The 10,213-nt window shown below is 33.1% G+C and overlaps 2 protein-coding genes across 3 annotated transcripts; both read right to left on the minus strand.

Moving 5' to 3' along the window:
* Positions 1–649: 649 nt before the first annotated feature.
* On the minus strand, positions 650–4,494 carry IFT46 (intraflagellar transport 46). Its single transcript, XM_018542660.1, has 4 exons — positions 4,403–4,494; positions 2,784–3,126; positions 2,062–2,253; positions 650–1,296 (listed from the first exon to the last, which is right to left on the minus strand). The coding sequence occupies exons 2-4, from the start codon at positions 3,005–3,007 to the stop codon at positions 714–716; spliced, it is 999 nt and encodes a 332-aa protein (XP_018398162.1). The 5' UTR covers positions 3,008–3,126; positions 4,403–4,494; the 3' UTR covers positions 650–713.
* A 400-nt stretch (positions 4,495–4,894) lies between these two features.
* Positions 4,895–8,227, minus strand: LOC108776138 (uncharacterized). Of its 2 annotated transcripts, none has more exons than XM_018542666.1 (4): positions 8,075–8,227; positions 7,664–7,875; positions 5,582–5,754; positions 4,895–5,054 (listed from the first exon to the last, which is right to left on the minus strand). In XM_018542666.1, exons 1-4 carry the CDS (start codon positions 8,141–8,143, stop codon positions 4,981–4,983), a joined length of 528 nt encoding a protein of 175 aa, XP_018398168.1. In that variant the 5' UTR covers positions 8,144–8,227; the 3' UTR covers positions 4,895–4,980. The 2 variants fall into 2 exon arrangements, with proteins under 2 accessions (XP_018398168.1, XP_018398167.1); XM_018542665.1 differs by having other exon boundaries at positions 4,895–5,098.
* Between the last annotated feature and the right edge of the window lie 1,986 nt (positions 8,228–10,213).

Raw genomic sequence — 10,213 nt, forward strand, 5'->3', positions numbered from 1 at the left:
GATTTATTTGTAATATACAATATATATGTATATATGTAATGAATCAGCAGCGATAATGGGACTAGTGAGGTGACTCATTGCTAGCAACTTGACGTAATTATACGGAAGCGTAGCGAAGAACTACTGATTGTCCGACTGACCGACGTCCGATCGATCCGACGACTGTACGAACACATTGTAATACACACTAACACGCATGTGTTAATTCAATTTCAGCGAGTGAATTGATCGAGAAATGAATGAACGAATGAATGAAACTGTGATAGAGCTTTCTCATCTATTTAAGAAAACGTACAATTTATATAATACAAATAATAATAATCTTAAATAATCTAAGAGAAAGAGGAAGGAAAAGAGAAAGAGAGATATGGAGTAATAATAAGGAAGAGCAGTTGACTGTGAATATATGCTCCACCCAGAGGTCGAGGTCGCGTACGTCTCGGGGAAGTCGGGAAATTACAATGCGATAACAAGCGAAGATCAAGGTTCGACTGTTTGGGAGTCTGAACACTCCCGAAATGTTGCAAACTTTATTTAGTGAGAGTTATCTTTTCCAATAAACGAGAGAGAATATGGATTGAAATGGATTGAAATGAATTCGGATTTTTGGCCAATATTCATAGTCAGTTTTTATTTCCAGACCGTCTTAAGTAATGTCTTAATTTTTTTACAATTTAAATATAATATCTAATTAATAATAATTGCGCTTAATGCTAATTGAAGTGCCGGCTGTCGACATTTCTGATCTCTAAGTACAACGTAAACAGCGTGTGAAGAGCCTCCAGTCGAGTGTCCTCTCGCGTGGGAATGTCCAAAAGGTTGCAGACCACGTCGACCAGTTGCGGCAGATCACAATCGAGCTGTGATAGATCCAACTGCAGCTCATTCAGTTTTTCTTCCACCTGCAGCGGCCACTGCTGCATCAGTCCGTCGATGTCTGGCATTGCATTATTTAGTTGCACACCCGGCGGATGTTTACTTCTGTGTAACTGATTCATATCGTCAATCCATTTGTCAATCGACTTGCTGTTTCTCTCGGCATCCTCTATTCTTTTGACAACCGCCTGTCTGGCAGCAGCGCCGGCACTCCTAGAATGATTACGTAGTTGTAAGTGCAGCACTGCCGGATCCGATTGATCAGTGCAGGGCTCGTCTAATACAGTTAGGCCAATTTTATCCTCGACTCCGTCAGGCCTCGGTACCTTTATGAAGGCATCTATATCACCGACTGCAGGTATGTAGTCAGGAACGAATGGTATCAGCTTGTAGTTGAGCTCGATCTTCTGTGGCGTGTACCTGGATTAATTGACGATCAAGATCAATCGTTTGATTCTGAGTTTGATGATAATAAGTCAAGTCTTTGAAAGCTTGATAATTTTTTACACGAGCATAATTAAGTTTATTAAAAAATTAAAGTCTAATTAATTAATTTACTAATGTGTGTTTGATAATTTTTTATTTAATTAATTTAATTAATTATAATATATATATAATTAAAGTTACCTAGGGACAAAAATTAGATCTGCCGAGATACGACTTGGTTCAGCAGATCTGACTAATGCCCATTTCCATCAATGTAGATTAACTTTAATCTCGGTTCAATTTGCTCTTCGTCTTTTTCTAGTTATAAAAATTAGAAAAAGATGAACAGTAAATTTAACCGAGATTATAAAGTTAATCTACATTGGTGGAAACGGGCATAAATCAGCAAATTATCTCTATCTGACTAGTTAAGTAGTATAATATAACCAGATTTGATCTCTTAGTAAAAAATGTTCATTTGATTAATCATTAACCCGCCTGGCAAGCAAAAGATCCGGAATCGATTTCCGTCCGAGGTAATCATGAAGAGACCGCATATTATAAAAGCGCACTTATTTTAGGTCGCATATTCCAGTATAGATACGATTATATATATGAACATATATAACCAGATTTGATGAAAAGTCATATCTGAGCATATCTAATTTTATTAATATATTTCTGTAATTAACTATTGTTGTTCTGAGTTAGCAAGTATAAATCCATACATTTTAATAGGAACACTAAATATTTACTTACCTCATTATATTTTGAAATAACTCCTTGACCTCCGTCGATGCCTCTAGATTCTCGAATTCCTTAGGATTATACAAATTGATCGGCTTCGCAATGCTGGTACCCTGTATATCATCGTCGTCGCTCTCCTCACTATCCGAGGGATCACTGCCAATTTCCATCGATTTCTCGAAGCCGACATCATTGCTCGAGTATCTACCAAATTAAAACATATACATACATAAACGTACCAGGGTGTCTATTAAGGCTGTTACCACCCATATATTTTGAAAATGGTTCAAAATTATGAAAAATCTCGAAATACACATATATGATAATTTCGAGGGACCACTATTTTAAAAGGATGAGGGAAGTTCTCCCTCATGAAGCTGCCTCAGGGTGGCCTCAATTAAAAAATTTCAAATAAAGTTCCTCTTGTATTCCCGTGGTAGAAGAAACCTTGCTTTGAAAGAGTAGCCCCTTGAAATTATCAAACATAAATTTAGCGGTTTTTTATAATTTTAAACGGTTTGCGAAATAAGTATATAGTAAGAGTGGTAATAGACTGTATATACTACGTTCATATATTATATTTCACATTTTTAAATATAATAACACTCATTTAATAAAGAAATATGTTACAGGAAAATTCAACGAAATTCTGATGTCACTAGGTGCGCATTTTTATAAACTAGCGATAATAAATAAGACGGGATTTATGTGCATAAATCGCGTGGCAATTATACCTTCTGAATTCGTGCCTGTTGCCACGTGGTGAGTTGGACGCCAACGTGTTCGTGTTGTCGCTTGTCATGCTTTTCCTGGTCTTTCTGGAACTCGAGTGTCCACGACTCATCGGGCTTTTGATTTCTTCGGCATTACGCACCACGATCGCCTCGTCGAATTTACTAAACGTTGTGATGTCGCGTGTTCTCTCGTCTTCTTCGTCGCTACTGTCCTTGATATCCATGGTCGGCGCCGAGGAGTGTCCATTGGCACGTCCTTCGACGATCGCCCTCAGGGTCCGTATGACGATGAGTGTAGGTAGACCAGAGAGTGAATTATTCAATGGCTTTTATTACGAATTATCTATAAGTAGATTTATAACTGATACAACATTACAGCAAGGAAATTTATGACAAGAAGAAAATGGAATAATATCGTTCGTTTTGCTGTCGATGCTATCGGCTATCGCGGCTACCCTTACATTAAACGATGACAACAGTTTGTTTCGTTAACGTTACCATAGTTTCATCGATTGGAATAAGCTGCTGAAAAAAATAAGCATAGGCTGCGGGCTGCGTTCCAGTGGACGCTCACAGCTGTGAGCATTATTTGTCCCCTAAAGACCTATTATAGATCTTTAATTTGTCCTTGTTTAACATTTGGGCATTGGGTTCATAACGACGATGTTAGCGCGCTAACATGCTATAGTTTACGTCACGTATACTATAGAATTTCAGAGACAAAAGGGCGCTTTTATCGATAAAAGTGCATTCTGAATATACGGGCCTTGATATATAAGTTAACTTATCATTTACATTTGATAAGTTTTTTGATGTTCTACTTTAACATTTGATTTGATCCTTGTTTTCGACAAGGATGAAATAATTTCAAGAGTACTATGAACATAGAACGTGAACATCAAATTAGTGGACACAACCTATAAGCATTGAAAGGTGGATTTTTTAATTGAAATTGATTTTAAAATTCAACACACGTTATACCTTATTTTAAAACTTAAGGATGACGCTTTAAAACGACTGTATGGCGGGAAAAAAATTCAAATTTGAATAAGTGCTGTAGTCGATTGAATATAGGCCTCGAGAATTAAGTTGTAGATTTATTAATAATATGTCTTAGCTCATTATTTATATAATGAGTTTTTCTGCAGAATAACTAAATGGGTAACTCCCTTTTATCGCTTCTGACAATGTGTGATGCTCTTTTATCAATAGGAATTCCCGACCTCGCGATGTAAATGAATCTAATCATGTTTCGTAAACGTAAATTAATCGGACTCTGCAGCCGCAATAATTTTGTTGCTTAATTATATCGCAATAATATATTCGTATTTAAATAAGTTGCATCATAGTTTCATGTATTTTTCATTTTGTGTTTTTCTTACTTCTATTTGTATAATATATATTTTACAACAATGTATATATTAGTGAATTTCAACAAATTTAAATTTTTTTAAATAATTAAACGGTCTAAATCGAGCTAAATAGATTTAATAATAATAATTATTATTCTTAAATTTTACAATATAAAAAAAAAGGTAAGATTCAATAAAATTTTTCTATCACGTGTTCTTTATCATAAGCGACTTTGCTCGAGCTTAGCTTTAATAAGTAGTACGTACCTAATCCAAAAGTGAAAGACACTGTCCGCAAAGATAAAGATGGCTTTCGTTTTATAACAGGCAATACAGACAACTGCAATAAATTGCTAATGTTGTAGCTCGTGAGCCTCGTTATCAACCGATAACATATCCTGCAAATGGGTTAATCGCTATTAAAGATGTTGAATCAGTAAGAATTTGCAAGCTGTCATAAAGCATTTTTTTTATTAACACAGATCTTAAGATGATTACAAACATATTGCGTAATCCCATTTTCAGAGATTATATTCGTTAATATGTGCAACGTATAAACGTTGATAAAAATATATAATAAAAACCGAAAGTCTCAAGAGAATTGCTCTTCATGCAGTAAAAAGACAATATAAACCATAACAAGGAAAACAGTTATAACAAAAAATAGTTATTAAAAATTGTTAGATAACGCTCGCAGGAAGCAATTGCGATCCTTTTCAGACGAAGAAGATATTTTCATTTAGAATTAAACGACGAGCTGTTACGAATAGATCCCCTTATTGATTGACTGCGACGTCGATCACTTGTTTCTTTAAATCGGATATTTTCCATAGACTTGACCGCTCCTAGTCCGTCTTATCAACCATTCTCGGGGCATCGTCTGAGAAACAGGACGATTCGCTCGTGTCTTCTGAGAGTGCTTAATATGGTTAGAGTGGGTGTTACAATGTGAGATTCTAGATTCTAAAGAATAAAGAGAAATAAGAGAGGATTAACTTCATGAAATAGATCTAGACCGAGTCTGTAAAACACTTGCGTTATCTCATGCATTGTATATTTACGATATCGCGCGACAAAATGTTGAAGTTATAATTAGCATCATTGAAGAAAATTTAGAAACTTCAGAAAATCGAGAAGCACTGCACTCAGTCGATTACCAAGTAACAGTAAATATCAATATTATAATTTTGTATTTACAATGTAATCGTTAATACCATATGTGTTTTATTATATTTATATTGTTGAAAGGCACTTATCTCTTATTAACAAAATTATAATTTTAATATTATGTTATGTTTGGTTTATGTCGATTGAGCAGTTTCTCTTATCTTGACAAAGAATCGCATGCTGATAGATGGCTTCATTTGCAATCTCTTTTCGAAACAAACAGTAACAGAGAATTTAACATTAATAATATTAATTGATCTGAGTTTCTCTTTTAAAGACCTGTACGTTGTAACATCCTGGTGTTCGAGATAACCGAACGCGAAATATTTTGCATCTTCGGAACGGTGTCGCACGATGGACCAATCGAATCGCCGCAAGCGTGGAAACAATTCGTTAATTCCGCTGTCGAATACCAGAAGGATGACGGGTCCTCTTCGAGAGTCATGGAAATCCTATTTTCCATGAAATTAGTTATGAAAAAGAATATTGGTTATAAATCTTTAAATTTTTATTAATAGTTATTATAAATATAATAATTATTCAGTAACGAACACCGCGATAATCTTGATCTTGACATAATGTTGTCAAGATCATGACCTGGAGTAATCTTCGAAAAGTTTTAGGTGGCAGTCACTGTTTGTTTAAAAGTTATTACCAATAAAGTTTAAAAAATAATGTCTTATTTCTTTTATATACTTTAATTCTGCTGTATACTAAAGACGGGCATACGACTTTCCATATACGAAATACCCAGGTTTCCTCGAGTATCATTTCATCTTTGTTGTTCATTCAACGTTAAATAAGGATAAGACGATACACGGGGATACTCGGGTGATATCTTCGACGGTCCCAGCGATCTACGCATGACTTATAAGATAAGGTCTATTCGGGTTGTTTTATATAGACTTTTGCACTCAGCCTCTTCTCTCTCTCTCTCTAACACGTATGATAAATATATATCTGTCTCATATTTTAAGTTCAAAAATTTGTGGGATTTTTTATCACCCTGCTGGCTTCACTTTCTGTCGTTAAGACATGCTGAGTCTATTTTATAAATCTATGGGTTTACGTGGATTCGTGGAAAACGTCCGACACTCGTGGCCGAGTTAAGATCTTTTTGCGAGAGAACGCACGATCTTCAAGAAGTGGCTACCAAGGACTGAGAAGACGATTTGGAGAATTCAGGCTACTGAAGAGAGCTGGAGAAGAGGCAGTTAAATATTGTAGAACTTTTGAAAGGCCGATATATTGACTGTTGCGTAAGCACAAAGATTTGCGAGCCACACATACCATCCACTCAACGCTACTTTTAGTGAGATATTAATCGAATAATGTTTGCCCTTTGCCACAACCGAGTCACTTTCACTTTTTTTGACATTTTTGCATATCGAGATTCGTCTAAGGCCGGAATCAGATTAAGCATTGAAGATTGAAATTGAAGATTGAAAATTGAAATTTATCCAATGTGGATAGAGGAATTTCAGCTCCTATTATTTTGATTGGCTAAATTTCAATCTTTCAATCTTCAATCTCAATCTTCGTAGTCTGATTCCGGCCTAAGTGTTGCCGTAAAATAATTTATAATAGCTATTGCAGTGCAGAAACACCTGTTATATTACCATTTCACTATCTGTTTTGTTAACTTTGTTCCTTATCGTATTGCGATCCAGTTCTCTACCGGTGATACGTTCTTTTGTCGAGCACGATTATATAGCGTTAATCACCTTATTACTTATTGTTAGTATTTCGATAGCACAGATTATTGTCAAAATTAGTATACGGTTATCGAATTGACGCGTAATTGAATTCTGTTATTTCCGTTGCAGATACCGAGTCCAGAAACTAGGCTCGATAATTCTATTTTTCATACAAGATCATATGTAACGTAATTCACAGTATCTTTGTTATCAAGTCTACAGAATACATTTATTATATTTTTATTATTTAATTGTCGTTTTCTTTTCAGCCTGTCTCTGTCGCCCTCCGATATCCTTCCCGCTCACAATGAATCATTCTCCAGGGTCATTGTGCTATCTCCCCTATTCGGCATATTTACTATATAATTATATATATGTATATCACTACTAATTATTCTTATTACATTTCTTACTGTTATAATATTATTAGTAATAATAACTACATGTATAGTAACAAATATATCGAAAATGTGCACTACGATTATATAGTTATTATCATAAAAGTGGTCGAAATTACTATAATTTATAGCAACTATTTTATAGTAACAATAACTATATTATACAAAATATAGTTATTATTAATAACATTATGTTATATAAATATAACATTGAATTATAAATCAAAATTTTTCAATATTCCCTTATTAGACGATGATGAACTCACGTCTCAATGTTACTTATGTCGTAGCGCGATTCTTCGCTCTTGGGAGAATTCATGGACAACATCATAAATGCAAAAAGGAGTCCACAAACGACAAGGAATACGAAAAGATCAGCGGCGGGATGTTGCGGCGCAACGGCGTGTATTTTTGAACTCGTAGTATCTAGATCTTCCTCTGTGGGGGCGAACCACGTAAACTCGTGGAAGACGAAGTTCTGTAATGTTATAAAATTGTAATCGCAAGCCGGACATGTTACATGCATATAATGTAACGAGAAAAATAAAAATAATATTGCATAAATTAATAGTTATCGAAGCGACAACGAATATATCATAATGATGACATAAAAATGTTAATGATAGGAACATTACTGTCAGTTTCTTTTGCAAACGGGTTAGGTATAAAATACATACTCGCAAAAATATTAAAATCTGCCTAACAATCAATTGGATCAGATAATACACGTCGATCAGATTATCCATAATAAAATATCATTCACTATCGTCCTTGGGTCGATTTTAAGAATAATTTTCTGGAATATACGATTTTGTCGCGCCGTCGTGTTGTGTCATTTTCGTCTAGAAAGAAGATCGTTTAATCTTTCAATGAAACGCCTGACAAAGGCATCGCGACATCGAATTGACAGTCATTTTTGTCCGTATACGAACAGCTTTAACGAATCGTATTCTTGATCTAATTTTTCTAATAGCGAGATGAATAGCGACTGAAATTATTATATATGCATATAATGTTAAAACGTTTCAGCGAAATATATTGCTGAAAATTACAATAATCTCACGAATTCAAAAGCGAAACGTTTCGACAGAAGTCCTCTTCAGTCTCAATAATTTACATAAATAATATAATAATTAAAAATATAACATTAAAACAAGAAATCTGTAGGTCAATCAGTCTAAAATGTTCTCTTTTTAGTCAGGTTGTAAAATGAAAGAAAACTATCACATAAAGTTCTGCATCATAATTAGCAATTTTAGATGCTCTATGTGCAATTTTCTTTCTTCAAACGAAAAATGATATAATAAACGTAGATGAACATCTACATTTGCTGAAAATTGTTGAAATTTCACTAGAAGTAAGTTTGTCAGCTAACATACTAAAATTTGGTTAAAAATGAATTTTTCAGCTAAAAATTGCTGAGATTAAACTAAAATTTTTCTGAAACGTTGAAATTTTGCTGAAAAATGTTTCAAAACGTGGATTAATTTAAGCGAAACTTTTCTATCAAAGACGCACTTAATGCACACTTAGTATGTAAATATTAAAACCGATGTATGCAAATTGATCTAAAGATGAGTGTTCAATATAAATATATGCGAAATTCTCAATACATTTTATTATTTGGTTAAGTAAAATATGTACTTTATAAATTTTATAATTCAAAATACTTACATTTTACTTTTACATTCAGATTTAATCAATATACGACTTTACATAATAACATGTACTAGTTCGTTCAACCGAATTCAAGCTTTCCGACACAAATACATATACATGGAATATTAACGTGAAACTCGCCACAAAATCTTAAATTTAGATAACTGGTACAAAAGAAATAGTAAGGCATTTACACGCGTTTGTGTTACTGGTTAAATGCTTGTTTAATACTGGTTGGAATTAGTTCTATCTAGTTCTGTCTATATACATACATATAATTCTATGTTTAATCTATTTATGTCTTGTATGTAAATGAATACCTTGCACCGTTATTATGCATATAGGTGCGGTACTTCAAGTACAAAGCAGCACAAAGAATATGAATGTTTTTTTTATGTACGAGTTAATACAGATATTATAGAATCAACAGTCACACAATAGAGGGAGATTCATTAGTTTTATCATATATATTTTCTTAATTAATATTATTAAATATACACAATAAATCAGTATCGTTCTTTTATTGAAATTCAAAATCTTTCTATCTTTTGACTTTTATAGTTGCTTTTTTATTTTCTTTTTCATCATAAACGATGTAACTTTACAGTTTGTTAAAAGTTAAAATTATAATTAAATTTAAAAAAGTATTCTACATTTTAAGATAAATTTGACCCTGACTGGTCGATAGATCAAGAACTAGTTTTTGACTAAACAATTTGTTGTTTAATTGTTTGCAATATGATTGATATGATAAGTAGTGAGATTTCTTTCTTTAATGTGATTTAAATTCTTTATATCTTTTCATAATTTATTACTGATAATTTTTTAGTCATAATTTGTTAACTTTCTTCTGTGATTTTTCAATATTGAGGTTATTTTTAATAAAGTAGAGATGGCTTATTATGGCTAATTAATCAATTAGTCTATTTGCCCGTTTTTCACTTAATTCTATTTAAAAATCTATGTAATTATTTATAATAATTTATGCATAAATGCTAATTAATAATAATTTAATGAAAACGTAATGAAATAATACAAAGCATGTGTTGCCATCTAATTCTTTCTAACTTTGTTTTGTTATCAGCGAGTCAATTTATCCATCAAATTTATTCATGGAGAATAACTAGTTTCTAATAAAAAATGCATCTTATATGATA

The sequence above is a fragment of the Cyphomyrmex costatus genome, unplaced genomic scaffold (genome assembly GCF_001594065.2).
Source record: "Cyphomyrmex costatus isolate MS0001 unplaced genomic scaffold, Ccosl1.0 scaffold340, whole genome shotgun sequence".
NCBI lineage: Eukaryota > Metazoa > Arthropoda > Insecta > Hymenoptera > Formicidae > Cyphomyrmex > Cyphomyrmex costatus.

What these genes read in the sequence shown, in the direction of transcription:
- IFT46 (XM_018542660.1), bottom strand. Translation starts at nt 3,007, where the DNA reads ATGGATATCAAGGACAGTAGCGACGAAGAAGACGAGAGAACACGCGAC. An exon ending in AACAGGCACGAATTCAGAAG is followed by an intron (nt 2,254 to 2,783) that starts GTATAATTGCCA and finishes TTAATTTGGTAG; the next exon opens with ATACTCGAGCAATGATGTCG. An exon ending in TTATTTCAAAATATAATGAG is followed by an intron (nt 1,297 to 2,061) that starts GTAAGTAAATAT and finishes CAATTAATCCAG; the next exon opens with GTACACGCCACAGAAGATCG.
- LOC108776138 (XM_018542665.1), bottom strand. Translation starts at nt 8,143, where the DNA reads ATGGATAATCTGATCGACGTGTATTATCTGATCCAATTGATTGTTAGG. An exon ending in GACATAAGTAACATTGAGAC is followed by an intron (nt 5,755 to 7,663) that starts GTGAGTTCATCA and finishes CATGGAAAATAG; the next exon opens with GATTTCCATGACTCTCGAAG. An exon ending in CAGGATGTTACAACGTACAG is followed by an intron (nt 5,099 to 5,581) that starts GTCTTTAAAAGA and finishes TTTATTCTTTAG; the next exon opens with AATCTAGAATCTCACATTGT.